The sequence below is a fragment of the Vanacampus margaritifer genome, chromosome 10 (assembly GCF_051991255.1).
Source record: "Vanacampus margaritifer isolate UIUO_Vmar chromosome 10, RoL_Vmar_1.0, whole genome shotgun sequence".
NCBI classification, from domain to species: Eukaryota; Metazoa; Chordata; class Actinopteri; order Syngnathiformes; family Syngnathidae; genus Vanacampus; species Vanacampus margaritifer.
Window position 1 is genome coordinate 3,267,174 of NC_135441.1, and position 22,564 is coordinate 3,289,737.

The 22,564-nt window shown below is 38.6% G+C and overlaps 1 protein-coding gene across 2 annotated transcripts; it reads left to right on the forward strand.

Moving 5' to 3' along the window:
- The first annotated feature begins 324 nt into the window (after positions 1–324).
- On the forward strand, positions 325–20,090 carry pcdh18b (protocadherin 18b). Of its 2 annotated transcripts, none has more exons than XM_077577632.1 (4): positions 325–3,029; positions 3,368–3,456; positions 6,535–6,704; positions 18,601–20,090. In XM_077577632.1, the coding sequence occupies exons 1-4, from the start codon at positions 543–545 to the stop codon at positions 19,557–19,559; spliced, it is 3,705 nt and encodes a 1,234-aa protein (XP_077433758.1). In that variant the 5' UTR covers positions 325–542; the 3' UTR covers positions 19,560–20,090. The 2 variants fall into 2 exon arrangements, with proteins under 2 accessions (XP_077433758.1, XP_077433760.1); XM_077577634.1 differs by having other exon boundaries at positions 3,401–3,456.
- Positions 20,091–22,564: the final 2,474 nt, after the last annotated feature.

The following is a 22,564-nucleotide window of genomic DNA, read 5'->3' on the forward strand; positions in this document are numbered from 1 at the left end:
TCCAAAAGAAAGGGGTAGCTAGGTTGGCACACGCCGTGAATAACCAAAGCAACAATGTAAAAGTGTGCAGGTCAATGTGTGTTTGTCTGAGACATGGCTAAGCCCGGAAGAATTCTTTCTCTAGCCCATTGTTGTGGCACACTTTTAATGCTGGGGTGTACGTGCGAATGTGAGAATGAGGATCCTGCTCTCTCTTTGTATAAGTTTTTGTGTGTGTGGGGAGGGGTGGCAGCTTGGGTGCGGGGAGGGCATTGCAAACTGAGCAATCCCTCTCTTTCACTCTGCTTCTTTTTGTCCCATTCACTCCCACTCAAGCAACTGGCGGAGTACACGGGGATATATGCAAGAGCTGTCTACACAGTCGATCTTCTCATAATTTTTTTCTCCCCATTTTTAAAATACAGTGGACTATTAGCGGATAGCGACCGACGGACGAGGATTGTAAACATGTTAGGAAACTTAAATTAATTTGATTTAAATTAATAGGGGTTTTGTTTTCTCCGTTGTTCCCCCGCCTCTGTGGACGTCGCTGCTGCAGTAAGATGGGTGCCAAAGGCAATATGCTCTCTTATGCACAACTCCAACTATTTATTTTAATGGCGGTTTTGAGCTCGATCAGCTGCAATACTTTAAAATATCAAGTTTATGAAGAACAACGAGTGGGGACTGTAATCGCTCGCTTAAAGGAAGATGTTGCTGAAGTTTTATCCAAACTACCGAGCTCCGTGTCATTTCGGTTCCGTGCAATGCAGCGGAGGAGCACGCTGTTCCTCTCTGTGCGCGAGGAGGACGGGGAGATCAGCATTGGCTCCAAAATCGACCGTGAGAAGCTTTGTGAGAAAAATTTTAACTGTTCCATAGAATTTGACGTGGTCACGCTTCCGACGGAGTATCTGCAGTTATTCCATGTGGCGGTGGAAGTGTTGGACATCAACGACAATTCCCCGCACTTCACCCGCTCAATCGTCCCCATTGAGATTTCCGAGAGCGCGTCTGTGGGAACGCGAATCCCACTGGACGGCGCCATGGATGCAGATGTTGGAGAGAACTCACTGCACACATACTCTCTCAGTCCCAACAACTTTTTTAAGATAGACATCAGGACCAGGACAGATGGGGCTAAGTATGCAGAGTTGGTGGTGATGCGAGAGTTGGACAGGGAGGTACAGTCTAGCTACCAGTTGCAGCTCACTGCTTCGGATAATGGTGTACCCCCCAAATCTGGCTCCACATTGCTGAAAATCAGCATTGCTGATTCAAATGACAACAGCCCAGCATTTGAAGAGCAGGCATATGTTATTAATTTGCTGGAAAACGCTCCTCTTGGGACACTTCTGATTGATTTAAACGCCACAGATCCAGACGAGGGTACCAATGGACACATTTTGTACTCTTTCAGCAGCCATGTCTCACCAAAAATCTTGGACATGTTCAGGGTAAATCCAGCAAACGGACACATTACACTGATTAAGAAGGTAGATTATGAATCCACTTCGTCCTACGAGCTTGATGTTCAGGCTCAGGATTTGGGCCCAAACTCCATTCCAGGACTTTGCAAAATTGTTGTGAAAGTCGTGGATGTAAATGACAACAAACCAGAGGTAAACATTAACCTGATGACACCCGGCAAAGAGGAGGTGGCATACATCTCAGAGGGTGCACCTGTAGATACCTTCATTGCTTTGGTGCGCATTGACGACACTGACACGGGGCTTAATGGTGAAGTGGTCTGCAGGCTTCACGGGCATGGTCACTTCAGACTCCAGAAAACATATGAAAAGAACTATATGATCCTCACCAATAGTTCACTAGACAGAGAGAAGAGGTCCGAGTATAGCTTGACAGTCATAGTGGAGGACCGGGGCTCCCCAAGCCTCTCGACGATCAAACACTTTACTGTTCAGGTGCTGGATGAAAATGACAATCCTCCTTGTTTCGAGAAGAACCACTATGATGTGTTTAAATCTGAGAACAACTCTCCAGGAGCATATCTGATGACAGTGGTGGCCTCCGATCCAGATCTGGGCACCAATGGCCAGGTTACATATGCCATCATTGATTCTCTGGTGCAGGGGAGCTCCATCTCTACGTATGTAACCATTGATCCCTCAAATGGTGCCATTTATGCCTTAAGGACTTTTGATCACGAAGAGGTCAGTCATGTTACTTTTACCATTCAGGCACGTGATGGGGGAAATCCTTCCCTGTTAGCCAATACCACCGTCCTGCTTACAGTTTTGGATGAAAATGACAATCCACCTATTATCTACTCCCCCTCCCTCCAGAATCACACTGCTGAACTTCCGGTGTGGAAATATGCATCTCCTGGTCAGTTGATCACAGCGCTTAAAATCACAGACCGTGATGCTGGTGCTAATGGAGAGGTGAGTTGCTCCATTGTTGGTGGAAATGAAGATGGTTTGTTTTTGATGGATGCTCGCCAATGTGAGCTCAGGATCAACGCGAGCTTAGAACAAGCGCCGAGGGATGTGATGGAGATCAGGTTAGAAGTACAGGATAGAGGTACCAATCGACTCACCACCGGGGCCCTCCTCAAGCTTACTCTGCTGGAGAATTTGGACATCCTCCCCCCTCTCTATCCCACCGGCTCCAGCCACACCTCTCATGATTTGTCTCTCATCATCATCATATCTCTCGGGGCAGTTTGCGCTCTTCTGCTTATTGTCATGGTGATGTTTGCCACAACTCGTTGCACCCGGGAAAAGAAAGACCCAAAGCACAACTACAATTGTCGCGTGGCTGAAAACAGCTATCAGAAACATCCAAAGAAACCAACAAGACACATCCACAAGGCAGATATTACCCTGGTCCCAACTGTCAATGGAATTATTCCTGTCCAGTCTCACCCACGTTCCCCGTCAGCCTCCCCTACACCTGAGAGGGGCACCTTGGGGAGCAGGCAGAGGCATCACAGCCACCAGTCACTTAATAGTCTTGTCACTATTTCCTCTAATCACGTGCCAGTGAATTTCACCCTGGAGTTGGCCCATACCACACCTCCTGTTGAGGTAAGACATGAAAATGTTTTTGGGATGTAGATTTTGTTACGTTTTTGATGTTTGATTTTGATGTTGCTACCATTTGTCATTCAAAATAGACATTTTGAAATATTCAGTCCGCAAATCAAATTTTATATCTCATTTTACATCTTCAGTGCATGTTAAGAATATATTGACATTCTATTACATTACCTCCATTCAGTAAGTCATGACCGTTAACCCTTTATCCCACACCTTCATGTAACATTGTCTTGCTTGTTTGACTCCATTCATTTGTCCCTCCTCATTTTTTCCTTTTGTGTTTGTTTTTTCTGTTTTTTCCTTGTTTGTTCTCTGGGGGATTGTAGCAAGTCTCACAGCTTCTGTCAATGCTTCATCAGGGCCAGTACCAGCCACGGCCAAGTTTCAAAGGCAACAAATACACCAGGAGCTACAGGTAATACCTACTTACAATGGAGGTTTGGCGGTACTTTTCATAATGGAAGTAACATTGTTTGTTTATTTTTGCTTTGATTGTATTTACACCCCAAAACGTGTAAATACGTTTTTAATACTTTGTGTTCTGTACTCCCCAAAAATGTATTTATACCGTACGTTGTTGTTTTTTTCCTATGCTAGAGCATACAGAAGGCTTTGATACAGCTTCTGACATGAAGAGGTCGCTTAAAGCAATGGTCGTTATTCCAAAAATTGACTAGCAGGTGGTAGCAGAGTATAAGAGATCAGCCAGGGCCATGTTACTACAAGCTCTTTTTGCCAGTGTTTTCAACAGGTTTGTGAAAAATGATGAAACTTAGCTATATTCTAATGCTAAGTGCTGCAAAACGGAAACAGATAAAAATATACTTTTTTTTCCTGATGAAAGAAGAGACTGTAATCTTTCTTTTGGTAGGTTGCATGTTTTTATAGCAATAGAACAGAATATTCTGTAAACTGCAAAATCAGTCAAAATCCAGTAAAACAGTCGGGTTGCTTCAGTGATAATGGTTGGGAGTGAATGAGCTAATAGGATACCACTTTTTTTCAGACCAATACCAGTATAACTACTCAACTCTTGACTAGTCAGCAATACAGATACCAAGTACGGAAGGGGGGGAAACAATGACAGATAATTTTAAGAAAGACCTATATATCTCAATATAACATTTTCCTTAAAATGACATAAAATTAATGGCAAATTTTCATGCTTTTAATTTGTAGTTCTTGATCGGAAAAAAGCCACAAGATACCAGTGTCGTCCACCGTCGCGTAGTGCTGGGCAATATGGGGGAAAAAAATATTCTACCACAATATAGGCTATTTTATATCATGGCACTGATATACCACAATATATTTTCCGTTATTTATTTTTAAAAAAGTTATACAACACAATATGACTGCTTACCGTTTCTCATTTTATTTTCAAGTGACATTAAACAGATCTGTATCAAATGAGAAATGCCTCTATTAGTGCTTCTATATAAAATGATCAAATGATCAAATGTAAATAATGCCAACATATTTTCCACAAATGTATATATCAATCTAAATAAGCAGCATAAAAATATTTCAAACAGAAATTTTATTAAAAAATATTAATTTAAAGAAGAGTGCTACTATAATGTGATTTTGAGAACATTTATTGTGCAGATTTCAAATGTCAAAATCAAAACTTGTATTGTGAAAAACACATTTTGTGATATATGTATTCACTATGACATCCCTTTTCTGAATCACATATCCTCAGTATTAATATATGTTTAATCTAGGCCACTCCTCCTATTCGCCGTAACAATCATAACATTTCCTGTTTAGTTAAGTGTGTAGCATTAGATTTTTCTCTCCAGAAACTCATTTAATTGCCTGCTATTTTGTTGTTCAACGTCTTTTCCTCTTGTTAATCACTCCTCATAATCCCTTCATGAGAACAATACTTGTAAGAAGTGCTTCTTATGCACCGTCATGGAGGCCATGATTACTCACTTTGGAACGAAACCGCAACCTGTTTATGTACAGCCAGCTGAAGCTCGTTGCTATAAATAGCTGCTGTGACGTAAGTAGAAGCGATTTCGTCTCGACCTGAGAACCTGCTTGTAGGTGATGTAAGCATCCTAGCAAAGCTTTTTGAGGCTGTCTCTGCAGTTAATTTTTGGAATAACTTAAAAATCCGTGCAACTTGCTAAATTGCTTATTTCAGGCCTTGTGTAGTTCAAAAGGAGTACCCAGTATGCTTTGAGTTGTCCTTTTTTTGTCAATCGCTATTAATAATTACGGGTTTGTTGTTGTTGTTGTTAGTAAACATTTTCAAAGGAGTAGTATTTGCTATTTGCATTCACCGCCTTGTTTATTAATTTTAATTGACTGGTCTATTTACCTTTGCACCATAAGCTTGTAATGTTTGACACTATGCATCATGATTCATCTAAGACTACATCTTATTTTTAGGGCGGCCATCTAGTGACCGATGTGTCAAACAAGCATGCAAAATGAAAGCTTTTATCTTGTCCATCAAACAAGCTTTCTCTGTCGCTTATATTGTTTGCTGTTTGCGGTAAGGGACAAACAACGAAAGATACGAAAGGGGAAAAAAATGAAATGAGACGATTAATAATTTTCTCTATTGTCTTCACGATATATATCGTCATATCGCCCAGCACTACTGTCGCGAGTACCGATACCTTAAAATAAGGCTGCTATCGGCACCGATGCCGATACCTAATATCGGTAGGCCTACTCACCTATTTCTAATTGTTAAAGAAATCTAACAATTTTTGCAGGATACCCCAAAATCCTGGTGACCATTCTAGGGTCAAGTCTGCCCTTTTCCCAAATCCAGCTAGGAATGTTTACCAGCGACCCTGGACTGAATAAACCATATAGAATGTAATATGAACAGTTCACAATCAATTCTTATTTATTAACATGACAAAAACATAAGAACATTGAATAAACTACATCATACTCACCAGAGATGCTGATTTAAGTCAGCCAACGTTGGTGTTGGCTCCGGCATGGACCCCAGCAAGTCTTTTTTTTGCTTTCACCCTGTCAACGACCATGTGCCTCTCGCGTATCGAATTTAAAGGGAGAGGAGCCGCTTCAATTGGCAGTGAAGCTAATCGGCTGTGTTCACGCCCACACAGGAGCAAACCGCCCGTTTCTAACGCCGTGCGTCTGCGAAAATACCAAAACAAAGAAAACATGGCCCATGGGTTCAGGTAGACTGTGCGCCAGACTTGCACTAGGCATGAATATTGAGCTACAGGGTGCTTCTCTTGACTGCACACCCACCCACTGAAATGGAGAATTGACAATTGCAACATAACTATCACAATCCATTAAATGTGGATGACCAATGGGTCCTCTGATCTTATCTAACATTTGGTTAGGTTTTAAACACTTTGCAGCATAACTTACATTACCTTTATAACAACAAAATTTCTCAAGGTGTTAGTTTGCATAGACTAATTCATAGTGTCAATGATTAGCTATTGTTCGGTGACAGTTGCAACAAATGTTTTCTTCTCCCCCTCAGATATGCCCTGAATGAGATGGATAAATTCAGTCTTAAAGACAGTGGCCGTGGCGACAGTGATGCAGGTGACAGTGACTACGAACCTGGCAGGGACTCACCTATGGATAGACTCCTTGGTGAAGGACTTGCTGAGTTTTGTACACCTGATGTCCATCACAAAACCCATGCAGGTACACCCTCTGGCTCCACTAGTGTTGGGCAATTTATGGAAAAGATAATAATCACACTTATTTGTGTGTAGACATTTTTTATTTGAAGGAATGTCACTTCTGGAAATTAATGCTAATTTTCCGTATGCTTGTCAATGGGATTTTACATTGACATTATCATTAGCACTGGCGATGTCCCTAGATGGATGCATGCCTTGTATTTAACTCATTCAAACCCAAAAACGTATAAATACGTTTTTTGATACGTTTATCAATAAATTATCAGATCAGTGGCCGAGTGGTACAGTGTCCGCCCTGAGACTGGGAGGTCGTGGGTTCAATTCCCGGCCGGGTCATACCAAAGACTATAAAAATGGGACCCATTGCCGCTCTGCTTGACACTCAGCATTAAGGGTTGGAATTGGGAGGTTAGATCACCATATGATTCCCGAGCGCGGCTGCTGCTGCTGCTCACCGCTCCCTCAGGGGATGGGTCAAATGCGGAGAACGAATTTCGCCCCACTTAGGTGGGTGTGACAATCAGTGGATCTTATCTTATCTTACATCACACCGTTTGGCACATTAATCGTTGTTCTTCAATTATGATGTTATTATGATCATGAGAAGCCAAATTGAAAACACAAATTTTGATTCATTGCCCAGTCCTACTTCAAGTGCCATTTTTTGTCCCGTCACCTTTCAGTCCTTTCAAGATGCAACTGGGGTTACAACCGCATTCATCGGAACACCGAGCGATGTGCCCGTCTTTACGCGGAGCACACGGGCGCTTGTCTAACCAAAATATGACTCATATACTCAAGTAAAAGTAATCAAAACTACTCTGGCATGTACACTTAATCCCAAAAGTTACTTGAGTAAACGTAATAAAGGGTGTTACTACCAACCTCTGGATCCTTTATTTCTGTAATGCAATGCAGGAAATTATAAACTTTGCCAAGGAATAGCCTTTGTGCATTCAATAATGTTTTATTACGGACTTTCAGTGTACACTGAAAAAAACAACCTATAGAATTTACCCACTAAATGTAGTATAACAATTTGCATCCACTTTAACTGGGTACATTTTCATTATACATTTTGGTTAATTATTATAATAATTTGATAATTATTAAATACTTACATATGTTGGGTAGAATTGACCTAACATATCTAATTAAATTTTGCAACCAAATACTAATAATAATTGGTTAAATTATGTTCACAATTTCTTAATGCAACTACTACTCAAAATTAATTACTGTTAGTTGCTAACTTTTACTCATTCAGCAGAGGTAATAGCTGTATAAAAAAACACTTTTAAACAAGTATTTCATTGTTTTGTTTTTTTAATCTAACACATGTACAAATGCAAAATTAAAGATAACATTACACAAAGCGTATCTCTGGTGTTGGGCTGCAACCTCTGGTGTCCAAATTGTGTTAGTCTTTTTTTCTAAACAAATATAGTTGTCAAATTTCTTTGACAATGGAATGTTCATGGCTCAAGGGTTTCTTTTTTTCTCTCTGTTTATTGCAAAACAATTTTGGAGATGTGCGGTTTCTATCTAACACCACCAGTGATGTGTAACATTGTAAATGCAGATTACAGGGTTTTCCCCCTTATTTCTTAACACAGACTAATGCTATCATAACTTCAATGTGGTTTGGTTCCATTAACAAAGTATTTCATTGCGTAGATACCAAAACAACTCGCAAGATAATGTACACAAAGTGTATCACTGGTGTTGGGCTGCAATCTCTGATGTCCAAATTTTGTCAGTCTTTTTTTCCCTTTTTTTTCTTTTTTCCCCACAAATCTATTTGTCAAATTAATGAAAAATGTTGGGGAGATGTGAGGTTTCTATATAACACCAGTGACATGGACATTTTTTAAATGCAGATTACAGGGTTTTCCTCTTTTATTTATAACACAGACAGATGCTATCATAACTTCAAATGTGCTTTAGTTTCTTTTACAAAGTATTTCATTGTGTAGTTATATACCAAATACAAAATCAAAAGATAACTCGCAAGATAATGTACACAAAGACATGGGAAGTTACAAACGTTGCATTGCTAGTTCATTTTCAGTCCTTAATTAAGGTAACTTGAACCTTAAAATCCATGTATCTTCTTTTACCCTGAGAATTTGCACACGTTGAAAGCCAATGGACAGTATTTACGGGAGATCAGGCAGTCACAGAACAGGTAGCATCGGAGCATGTGAAAATTGAGGTATAATTTTATCTTGGCCAGAAAGGCAGACGACAATATGACATGGGAAGAGGGGAAACAATAGTGAGCATCAACATGTATAATAAATTGGCCAGCAAAACATTAAATATCATACATTACAATGATAAAGCATTTACAAGACAAAACATTGCAATATTAACCTTTTTCAATTAACTCTCAGACGTTTTCAGAAAAGGGATGCCGTGGGTGCCAGCCGATTTAAGCATTTTGACTGATCTTTCAAGGTCCACAGAAAATTTTGTGTTTGGACTATGGAAACACACATACTACCAAATGAAAGATTGGAGTTTGTTTCTACCTTATTCCGTTTTTCAGTAATCAACAATAGAAAATGGTTAGTTTCACCCAAATGCTCTGTTTTGAAACAAAATATGGAGAAATCAAGCTTTTTGTGACAGGATATTATTTCATGCACTCTAGTGAATTTGACACCTTTTTTTTTCCATGAATGATGCCACAAACACCTAAACAGTGCTTTACTTCTGTAAAACACTATCACCAACAATGAAAAAGTGTTTTTTGATAGCAAAATATGTTTATTTACATTCAACAGTGTAACAATTTGACAAACTATTTACAAATGTCTGCAACCGTGGTACTATTTACAATTGTGTGGATGTTTCAAATACAGTTTTTCTTTTTGTAACACTCCCCTGCGTGCAAGGGGACGCAGCAGGATTTGCACAACAGATTAGTTTCACTGCGATTGCCCCTTCGCGTGCAGACGCTACACTTTCTTACCGGTCTTTTTTTCCGGGGAATAGCAAGTATATACTGCAGTGTGTGTTTGGCCATGTTGCCATCAAGTCTACTCTCAGGATCATGATACGGTGGTGTTACGTCTGGCTTCCTCATGTCCTTCAGTTCCTATACCGGCTGGTAAGAGATGTTCTGATCCATCTTATCCACTCCATTCATGGTGGCATCGTAGTCCAGAACCAGTGTCTTCTCCGTGATCAGACTGTACCCATTTCCCCGATGAATATGCATTGGACTCGGGGTACTCTTCGTCGTCCGATTGAACGTCCGCCTGCACAGAAGTGCTCGGTTGTGCTCCGCGTTTTCCGGCGTTAGCATCGCTAGCCGGTGAGGCTTTATGACGTGATCATAGCCGCCGCGTCAACGCTTCCAACTTCGGCGTCAACCTCGGAGTCACCATCATCATCATCGTCGTCGTCATCAATGTGCTCTTTAGCATTGGTCGATGCTTTTCGTCTTTGAAAAAAATGTTCAAGCGTGAGCTGCTTGCAATCGGTCGCCTTCTTCGCTTTCGCAGCCATTCTCCCCTCAACACTCACAAAATAGGTATTATACTCACTAGATCTGTTTGATACTTTCAGCGCAGTTGGCCAAGGCTTTCCTCCACGTTTCCAAAAAAAACATAGTGAACGTCTTTTAACATCTTTGGCAGTCCTCCGTAGGATTTTACTAAACGTTATTTAACGTTTTTGGCAGTCAAAGAGTTAAGTTGGAATTTACACAGGAAAATTTCCCCATCTGATTTTTGTGCATTAAGGGTCCATATCATGCTAAATCATTTTCAATTATTATTATTTTTTTTTAGCATTTAGCCATGCTAAAATGCTAATTCCTCACCAAAGACACCTCCAAAGTGGTATTTTCTTCCTTTTAGTCATATCTGAGCATTCCAGCAGTTCATTCCTACTGTCTTAGCATCAGCCCCGATTTTATATATTTATTTTATACTGTATTTCTCTTTTTGTGTGTGCCTTTAGTGGGAGCACATCATCATTCCCGAAAGTTAGCAGCTGGGACCGCAACTAGGAGCAAAACCTAACCCAACTCTAACCTCACAGCTACACAGCAACAATACTTGAGCTAATAACTAAAGAAAAATATGTTAGTGCGATATGTGAAAAGAACAGTGCTTTGGCATGAACACGAGGGTTTTAACAAAAGTTAGCTAGCTAGCTTGCTACTTTCCCGGTGTTTCGTGATGAACAGCAGGTGTACAAACCCTCGCGAGTCACCAATTCAATCTTTAGCATGCATGGCACTTAACACAAACTCACACCAACTGCGACTCATGTAGAATATATCGTAATTTAATAACTTAGTATTTATATTCGTGAATGAAAGACAGGTAAACCCACTAGTCTTACCTTATCTTAAGTCCAGTCTGGCTGAGTCGGCGTCGCGGCGAGTAGAGGTGATGGCGCATGTGCATATTACTGCAGTACACAGGAATGGCTGTTGGGTATATTTTACTACTTTTTTTTTGTGTATAATTTGTTCAGTTTTTGTTGGTAACCCTTTTTACTGTTATATTAGATATTGTGAGTACAATTTACCCAGTAATTGGTAATTACTTTGCTGTCTAAAATAATCATACATCGTACATTTTACATGATTTTTGTGGATTATATTTACCTCTCTCCAAAATAGTTTTTTACAGTGTAGGCCTCGTGAAAATCCAGCATAAAGCCTCGTTTCCATGAAGCAGCAGAGTTTAGTTTAGCCTAGTGTTAATTTCGTCAATGAAAACTAAACAAAAACAATTTCATCAACACACATTTTTCACCGGACAAAAACTAGACTAGACTAGACTAAAACCGTCATTAATAAACAATAACTGGGACTAAATCAGTATGCATTTTCATCAACTAATTAATACATGACGAATATGTAATTCATTTAATAAAAAAAAAAACTGGACTAAAATCGAATAACTTTTTAGTTCATGAACAAAAATGAGATGAATATTATATGATTTTGTAAAATCTTGTCTCTGCTAAATTACTAATTAATCCACGGCTGTAACGTTCCAACAATAATGTTAATCCAACTGCTAACTAATGCTGGCTAATTTACTAGCTCGTAGCATGGAGCCATACTAGCCACTTGTTGATATACTGTAATTGTGTGTGAAGTTGTTTTTCATCAAAAAGATGAGATCAATTTTTATGTGAAATAGTTTTAGATCCGAGATGACTAGACTAAAACGTTGACAGTTTTTGGTGACTAAAACTAGACGAATAAAAATATGTTTTCTTTGACTAAAACAAAAACTATGTTACTAGATTTATAGTAGACTATAAATGGCCTAAAAACGGGATGAGGTTGACTAACTGTGATTAAAAATTACGTGACGGAAATTTGACTAAATTGAGACATTTAAAAACGGTGGATAAAATAAACATTAGTTCGGTCCACACTTCATGTACCTCTAATGTCAGACATAGCCAATTCATCTGATGTTGTGGCAGCCTTTGATTAGGGTACATACCTAATTGATACAAAGCAGTTAGACACATTGTTGTCTGTTGTTTGGTTGCAAGGTAATCACAGCTGTGCTCACACAAAGCATACAATTAAGAATAATTATAGTCTACTGCTCCTGAAATTGGACACATTCAGTTACACACTGTAACATTCCCGTCACCAGCCAGTATTAGTCAACACTCACAGGTTGCAAACAGCTTTTTTAAATATCAAAGCATTCCCTCTTCCCATAGTTACATTTATTTCCAGCCGGCTTCACACAATGCCATCAATTGACACCATATTTGAGCTACATCCCAATTTAGACTTCTTTTTTTTTTTAATAGTTTCATTGCGAGGCTCTGCTCCAATATTCCTTCTCATCTTAACCACCTTCAAGCCTTCACTTTGCGCCATCCAAACTACATGGTCTTTTGATGAAACGTAGGCGTTTAATTGCCATGTGATGAATCGTTGCCATGCAGCCAGTTCCAAAATGCTCTCATAATTATATCCTACAATGCATAATTAAAGCTCACCTATCTCCCACTGTGTAATCTCTCTGGCTTCCACTTGCCTGTCCACTGCATCAAATATATTGAGCAGTGTTCAGTGAATTCATTGTTATTATGGGTACAGGGTTCCCCCCACAAAACTCGCTAAGCCCCGTGGTCCGAACAAAAATTTTCCTGGGTAGAAGTGGAGGGGCGGCAATGACCGACCGATATCCAGTCCAGTGATTCTATTCGTCATTCGTTGACGGGGAAGTCAGTGCGCACAAAGCTGCTTGCTGAGCAGTTTTGCGAATCAATGACTTCATTTGAGAAGCAAATTTAAAAAAAATTTTTAGTTCCTTCCAGGAATGTAAAGCAAAGGTTTTATTAAACAATAATCATAAAGAAGACAATATAGCAAATGGCCATTTTTGTTTTGTTTTTGTATAATCAACAGTTTTATTTCTTAAATTCACGTTGTGTAAAGCAGCAAAAGTTATATTTTCTTGTCTATAAGCAAAGCTAAATGGGTTACCTTACTGCTATTATTTTATACTAATATACTGTCGCGAATAGGGTTATGTGTATTGTTGTTTAATACACGTTATGTTACATTTTGCTAAGTCATGCTGTTATCGAGTGTCTTTGAATGCATCATGCGACTCACTGAGGGAAGGAATCAGTTGAAAGTGAGGCTCTTTGGTCGTGCGTACTCTTTGTCTTAGGCTGCTATTGTCCTATTTTGGGGCTGGCCCACAGTAGCGAAGGGTGTAGCAAGACTTAAAGTAAAAATAATTCCTGAGCCTGAACTTTTTCCGCTGAGTGGTGGTGCAGTGTCCAACGTGCCGATTCGTTGTTCGACCAACATCAAGCCATTACTATTCGATTCGCCGCCGTGGATGGACTGGGCATTTGGGAAACCCATGAAATTCCCGATGGCCAGTCCTGCCCAAGTGTCAGGTCATCTCTTTCATTATCCATTCATATTATGTATAGTACAGTATAGCACAGCGGGTTGCAGTCCCCTCTAGTGCTGCAGCTATCGAATATTTTGCTATTCAAATATCCGATGGAAAATTCTATTGAATAATCAGGTATTTGGATAAAATTATTTTCGCATGGTGAAAGAACAATTATGAAAACAAAAGGCATTAAAAATATATTTCCATTTAATGATCAACCAACTTTCATTTCTAGATAAACAACTTCTTTTTTTTTTTTTTACTTAAATTTAAATTGTGCTTAACAGCACATTATTTTCTTCTCTAGAAAGTTATGAAGATTTTAGAAAAATCTCTCCCCATGGATTTTGGAATTACCTTCTGTTTTAGTATTAGGCAACCTCCCCCTCTACCCACTCTTAAAACACATCTTTGTTCCTTGGCATGAGACTCATCATTGTTTCAATGTTTTATGGTGCCTGCTGTATTTTGTTATCCATTTGTTTATTTTATTTACTTACCTACTTGTGTTATTTTATTGACTTATTCATTTACCCACTTAAGATAATTATTAATTTATTTGGTGTTATTTTTGTTTTACCTTTTTTTAATTCTATGACTGAGTTTTACTACATGGACAGCACTATGTATGAAATTAAACTCCGAGTTGAGTAGTTTTTGGTCTGTAAAACAAAGTGACGTCAGAATCACAGTTGTGATTTTGCCGACCGTCAACTGCACAAATGAGTGAGCTCGGTTTATTAAACTGATCTCTAGGAACGGCAACTGTGTCCGACTGTCAGCATCAAAGTGTGCAATCATCACGTTGATTGGACTGCCTTTGAAAAGTAGTCCGATGGTTTTAGCTGCAGCCGCTAGTACCGTTAGCACGCTAACACTGTAGACGCCCTAAACACTAGCAACAGGCACTGTGCAATACAATGTCAGCATAATTAAGTCTTTTTTTAGTGCCCTTAATTGGGAATCGAACGTGATTTCTGGACGAAGTTGTTTGTTGACTTTTGTTGACTTCAAGTCATCCGTTGCGCTGTGACTGGCAAAACGCTCCCGGGAAAAACTTCAAAAATAAAAGCAATTCTTGGCATATTCTATAGTCTTCTAGTTTTTTACAGTGTCAATATGATGTATTATATTCATAAATTAAGTGGGAATTCATAGCAATTAAGGGAAATTTTAAAATAAAAAATTATTTGTCAATGTAATGAAATTAAGGCTGCCCCAGTTTTGATGAGCTGTTTTTTATTATCTTTTTTTGTGCTTAAATCATTTAAATTAAATATTTCATTTGAGCCTTTTATCAGCTGGGTACACTGTATGCAGCGGCTTTCCTTCCCATCGCAACCATATGCGCTTTTCTGCTCTAAGATGTATAATACATGTCCTTCATGTTAATGAGGGCATAATGAAGTCCCTCAATGGCAGAAGTGAGAAGAACATACTCCTTTAATGAAGGCTTTAACATTGCATATTTGATTTATCCAATTTATTCTTCTGAAATTTTTTTGTTAAATGTATTATTGAAAAGCGCAACATGAAAGGGGAATGCTTTTAAGGAAGGTATTTTGGAATTTCTAATAGGCATTGACAGCCTTGTTGAATTTTCTCTTAGGCTGCGTTCACACTGCAGCTCAATATAGATTTTTTCACAAGTATCAGATTTTTTCATGCAGTGTGAACAATACAATTCGGATTTTTTCACACCCGACCTGGGCCTCTATTGTATGTGGATATAAATCGTATATGTATGCAATGCGTCTGCACTGTGAACGCTCATCTGCACGCATCCGATTCATATGTCATCAAAAGCCTGATATGCGCTCTGCGCGGGCGGCAGCGAGTGCTTGGAAGGAAGACTACTGAGAATATGAAGATTATTACTACATAGCAAATTTAAATAACAGGTATTTTTCCCTTGAGGATATTATTTATGGAATGTAAGAACTTGACAAGAAAGGCTAATTAACTCATTCACTGCCATTTACGGCTATAAATGTCAAAAATTCATTTGAACTATTTCTATTAGTTTAACATTTTTTTCCACTTTTGTTAACAAGAGTATGAAAACTTAGAATTATTTTATTGTACATTTAGAACAGATATGAAATTTGTAATTAATTGCGAGTTAACTAGTGAAGTCATGCGATTAATTACGATTCAAAACTTTAATCGCTTGACGCCCAAAATTTTTGTATCTTTTCTTTTTTTTATTCATTCACTGCCATTGTCGGCTATAAACGTCAAAATTTCAATTGAACTATTTCTATTAGTTTAACTTTTTTTTCCATTTTTGTTAACAAGAGTATGAAAACCTAGAATTTTTTTAATCTACATTTAGCACCGATATAAAATTTGTGATTAATCGTGAGTTAACTAGTGAAGTCACGCAATTGATTACATTAAAAATTGTAACCGCCTCTTGCCCCTAATTTTTAACAATCTTTTTTAAAAATGAATTTATGGCAGTGAATGAGTAAAAAAAAAAGAAAAGGTATTTAATAACACAAATGATTTAAAATACCATAAAATTGTATGAACCTTAAAGTACTTGGTATCCGTATCAATATTGGCGATATTGGCAACAGTAATGATGGATTTCCACAGATATAGACAGCATAGACAAGAGCAAGGTAAAACATTAGCTGGGGGTTGAATATTTGAATTTCCAGTCTCTAAAACAATTTTTCTTCTATAAAGCCTTAACTGAGATTAACAGTAATTTTTTACAATTTCAGTTTTTGATTTAGTCGTTTTAATCAGAATTTGAAAATATGCACGGATATAAAATAATGTGTTGCGACCTGCAATTCATATCTATAAATAGTATTGTACATTCATTGAGCTGTATGTATTTAGATACATAAAAAAAAAAAAATTATATGCTTTGGCAATGCCATTTCAGAAAAATCAAAGTGGTAGTTTTTTCCCCCCGCCAAAAAAAGAGACACTAAAATTCACATCAAAGCACCACTGTATGCATGAAGGCTCGAATAAGTGGTTTCGCATCACAGTTTACAGGTCAAAATTTGCATATTGCACCTCACTTTAACACACTGAATAGCAAAACTGAGAATCCAACACCAAGACAACCGTCAAAACAATGTAAAAGAAGAAGAAGAACCACCAAGACAGGCCTAAAACGCTTCACTGAGCTCAGGGAAGCGCTGTGTGAAGCAGCTAGCTAGCAACAGCTTTGGCTGGCTATGAGCCTAAACACGTTGTGGAGTCGCGCCTAAGTCAGTAATAATCGCTTGCATAGTGGCGAATAAGCTACATTTCTGGCACGTGTCATACTTACAAAGGAATGACAAGACAGAGAAGCCATGCTAAATGCTAAACTGACCTAAGACTGACACAGCTGTGTCATTTTGATATATGCACATAGCAGAGGTGTGGACTTGAGTCATGTGACTTGGACTCGAGTCAGACTCGAGTCATGAATTTGACGACTTTAGACTCGACTTGACAAAATGTTAAAAGACTTGCAACTCCACTTGAACTTTACCAACAATGACTTGTGACTTCACTTGGAGTTGAGCCCTTTTACTAGAAAAGACTTGCTTCTTCCACCAAACCAAAAAGATTAAAATGTATGTTAACGAGTAAGTTCCTCTCGGTGTGTGTGTATGCGTGTGTGTACGTGTGCGAGCTGGGCTTACAGTGACATGGCGCCGTCATTCAGACAGGTCAGGGAAGCCGCAAAGGCGCAAACACACGCTGCCTTCGCTAAGGCAAACTTCGACACCAATGCAACAGCCTTGGCGTATTTTACTTTGAAGTCTGCCTGCATTGTGTTTTGAACGCCAGCTTCACTACTTGACATTTTGGCTTGCGTTATTAACATTTTTATTGAAATTACATATTTTCTACCACAATTATCATAATGCCACTCCAAAAGTATATTAAATAGCTGATTTAGGACACGAAGAAACCGCAAGTTAATTACGCCGTCATTGCACGATACGGTACAAGTCTCCGGCGTTCGTGGCTAGTAGCTAACTGTTAGCGTTAACATCGGGTGCCTGGCTTCCAACAGTAGTTTGACAGCTATTGCTTGGCTCCCTGTTTAAATGGAAGGAATGTGCCTTAAATTGCACTTAGATGTATTTTTCATTATAAAAATAAACATTCAAAATGTCCAATATGGCCATTTGGAGTTTAGGAACACAACTTCAAGTGCATTATAAGTGCAGCAACGTAAGGCAGGATACCTTGTTATTTATACATGGATCATGTATAAAATAATTATCTATCTTGGCTTATATTGCACTTAAAGTTGTGTTACTAAATCCTAATGGCTATATTAGACATTTTGAGTTTATTTATATATATATATATATATATATATATATATATATATATATATAAAATTATTTTTTTTAATTTAATGGGCAAAAGCATTTTATAAAAATAAATTAAGACAATGTTCTATTTTTCCTTTTTAATCTTTTTTTTTTTTTAACAATCTGATCCGTGATCCGTTGCACCACTAGTAGTTTGGGTACAAAAACTATAAGGTGTTCTAGGAATTTTTGAATGTCCGTTTTTTGCACATTTATAGGGGGCATACTTTTGCCCATTTCTCTTACGCGTTTGATTCGATTGACTTCAAACTTGGCCTGGACCATGTCAAGACCTTAGCCAATAACATGAGAAAAAAATCTTGATTTTTTTAAATGGTATACGATTGGGGCAGGGCATCAAATTTTGTTTTTCATATTTCCTTCGCCATGAAAGAGGAAATCCTTAATAACTCCGCGGTACATGCTCCAAAAAAAATCACAAACTTCACATGTATGTTTATAGTCGCGACCTGAAGGTATCTCTATGACAATATTTGGTTATAAATATAGCGCCACCTAGTCCTTGGGGAGAAAAAAACAAATTAACCTCACATACGGTTTTTGTACAAAATTTCTCTTGATCAAAAATCTCAAACATCTCCTGATTTCTTACAAGTATTTCCCACTTTATTTTTTTTTCCAGCTATGAGGCTTTGCACCGAGGAGTGTCGCATACTGGGTCATTCAGATCAGTGCTGGATGCCCCCACTTGCGTCCCCAGCATCATCCTCTTCCGACTACCGAAGCAATCTTTACATTCCAGGGGAGGAAGCCTGCCAACCCACTGACCAGTCTCAGGACAAGACTCCACAACCATGCATCGAAAATGGATCTGGCCGGAACCAAAGTTTCTCCACCTTTGGAAAAGATCCGGGCAGAGAGAGCATTGGAGAAGATGATGTTGAAGGTGATGTGCGGGATGAGACCAGAGATGAAGACCTTTGTGGAACTTCATCATTGCGCTCAGAGCTGAGCAGTGTTTTCCAGCGTCTGCTCCCCCAGGGTTTCGATTCGTATGCCCAAGTCAATGAGAACCAGAAGGGGACCAGTCTCAGTGGTATCACCGTACCAATGACTGGATCTTTAGATCGAAGGCGGGGTCACCTTCCATGCAAGGCGAACCCCTCCGTCCACCAACAGGGTGTGGCAGCCTGGGCTGCCAATACTCACTTCCAGAATCCAGGAAGTGGCATCATTCCATCTGGTCACCATCAGGGCGGCAGCTACCACACTCTGAAACCTAGCACCAAGCTCAGCTGTCAAAGCAGCATTCACAATAACTCACAGTCCCTCAAAAACAGCCTGCAGAATAGTAGCTACAACCCCAAATCCCACAGCGGCTCCATGCTCACAGCAAGAATCAGCCCCACTGTAATGCAAACTGCTCAAGCTCCACTGCCAATACCGGTGCCCCTTCCTGGCCCATCGTCCAAGTGGCTTCCTGCTATGGAGGAAATTCCAGAAAACTATGAAGAGGATGATTTTGACTCTGTACTGAGCCATCTACAGGGAAAACGCAGTGACAGCCGCCATGAGCTGGTGGATGCCAGTGAGTTGGTGGCTGAGATCAATAAACTTCTCCAGGATGTCCGGCAGAGCTAGACTCCTGTTTCTACTTATTTATATCTATTTACCACCTATCACTATCTTTGACCTTAGACTAAAGATTGGGGGTGAGGGGTGAAAAGACTGAAAAATAAATAATGATAGGAGGCATGTAATTGTCATTAAAGTTACATTTCTAATGTAGTAATTGTTATTTGAATGCTAAATATCCCAAAAATATTCATAATTTTTGGATGGTACACAATGTACATCATTCCACTGTATTTATCTTTGTATTTTAAAAATACATTTGTAACTTATATTTATTTAAAGATAAAATTGTAAATACATTTAACTAAAGGTTTATTTTTTATATATTGATTGCATGTTGAGTCCAAAAGATTGAATCAAGACTTTAACCTGTGATCGACATTCTGCCTATTTAAATTGTTTTTATATTGTGATTCTTTTGTATTATTATATTATGTACTGTATACTGTACGAGAACATATTAATTGACATTCGTCATTGTGGAGTCTGTGGAATTATAGACATCACACAAATAAAATGCAATATTGTAACTTTAAATGCTGTCTTCTTATTTTTTAGCTATTCATATATCGAGAGTTCTTTTCATAAAATACGCTAAGTGTTTTGTTAAAACCTTTTATTACTTTGACAGTGCCACTCAAATTCAAAATGAACGCACACACACATTGACTTGATACACGAGTAGAGATAGTCAGTATGAGATTCAGACGCGTCCTATTTTGCCGACTTCACAGCTTGATAAGGGTGACACCTAGAGGAATTTTAGGTATGTAGCAAGCGCCGTCAAACGAAATGCCTGGGACTGAGCCCCCTGGAGGATACATTGCTACACTGCACCTGGCAGATGAATAACCACAGAAAACTATTTTAAATGTATTATGGAATCAAAATAAAATATAATCATCTATCCTGAATTAGAATTGCTTATTGCATTGCTCATAGATAGATGGATAATAAGTATATACATGTGATGGGATGTCAACAATTACTTGCAAGTCAAAATATTGTTACATCAATGAATCTACTGGATGTTTATACATTTTGATTGATATTGATAAATATTGATTTGATAACAATGAGCGAAAAGGAAAATTTAACCATATGATTTTATTGCAACAAAATACCAAAACACTGGCATACTGAAAACAAGCATGCTGGTTACTTTGCAGATTCTCACTGAGGGCATCAAAACTATGTATGAATGAACTGATGTGGCGTTATAACCTTGACAAAAAAAAGAAGTGATATAACTGAAAACGTGTTTTATATTATAGATTCTTAAAATAGCCATCCTTCGCTCTAGTTACCTTTTTGCATACTCTTGTCATTCTTACCTCTGGGAACGCCTTAAAGACTGTTGGAAAACCCTTTCAGGTGACTATACCTTTTGAAGCTCATCGAGAGAATGCCAAGAATGTGCAAAAAAGTAATCAGAGAAAAGGGTGGCTATTTATGTATTTATTTTGGTGTTTTCACCTTTTTTTGTTAAGTACATAATTCCAAATGAGTTTGTCAGTTGTCATTGTTGTCATAGTTTTGATGCCTTCAGTGAGAATCTACAATGTACAGTCATGATAAATAAGGCAAATGTATATACAGTGCTGCTCAAAAGTTTGTGAAGCTCGGGGACTTCCGGCGGACGTGTTCAATCTAGGATGTGTGTAATGAGTGCTCCTAGGGAATGTGATTATAAAAATGTTTGATCACAGTGCGCTGTTGAAAATTGTTGGGACTGTGACTTGTTACTTGTTACAAAATTTTGACATCAGAGATTGCAGTCCAACACCAGTGATACACCTTGTGTACATTATCTTGCGGGTTGTTTTGGTATCTACACAATGAAATACTTTGTTAATGGGACCAAAGCACATTGAAGTTATGATAGCATCAGTCTGTGTTAAGAAATTTACAATGTTACACATCACCGGTGGTGTTAGATAGAAACCTCACATGTCCAATTTTTTTTTGCAATAAACAAAGAGAAAAAAAGAAACCCTTGAGCCATGAACATTCCATTGTCAAATAAATTTGACAACTATATTTGTTTAGAAAAAAAGACTGACAAAATTTGGACATCAGAGGTTGCAGCCCAACACCAGAGATATGCTTTGTGTAATGTTATCTTTAATTTTGCAAGTGTTCAATCTAAGATGTTTGTAATGAGTGCTCCTAGGGAATGTGATTATAAATATGTTTGATCACAGTGCGCTGTTGAAAAGTGTTGGGACTGTGACTTGTTACTATACGTCGGCCGAATTGAAATTCCAAGTATGTTGAGTCTTAGGACGAAGACTGACTCCGCCAAGTCTGGTCGCAGTAGGCCACAGCCTGAGTCCCCTGTAGAGTTGCCACCCGTCCCGTTTTTCCCAGAATTGTTCTCTTTTTTGTACCAGCTGTCCTGGGAAAATACAAATCTCTCCCAGGACACAATTTGTCCCGTTTTTTAGGAAGAATGCCAAAAGCTAATTTGATTTCCTTAATTCTATAGTCTAAAAATGCCCCTGTGCTACTGTGGAACACTTTGTTATTGAGCGTACCGCCGGTGGCACATTTACCGTAAGTGCACTTTGGATTACCGTAACTCTGGCATCATCTGTGCTACCTGAAAAATCCCATTGGTGTCTGAAAGTTAAGCCCTTGCGCTTTACGGAAAAAGTAAGTCATTACGGTAATTTCAGTCCTCCTCTCACGGAAGCCAGGGAAATCAGTGAGTCGCGATGAAAGAGTGCAGAGAGAAACAGCGGGATTTTCAGACATTTCTACATCAATTTGAACAAAAAATGTTAACAACAATGTATGTATATCAACACTTGTATCACATGGTGGCTTTTTATAGAACTCACCAAGTCTGTGACTTTGTAGTACGTATGTAATTGTGGGTGACGTTTTTCTAGAATAGTTACACGTTGCCACGTCGTGTTTGTATCATGTTGTTTTTTAGAGTGTATGCCTTGTTTGTAGTTTACAGTGTGTGTGACTAGCTGAATAATGACCAGTCCACTAAATTCAGA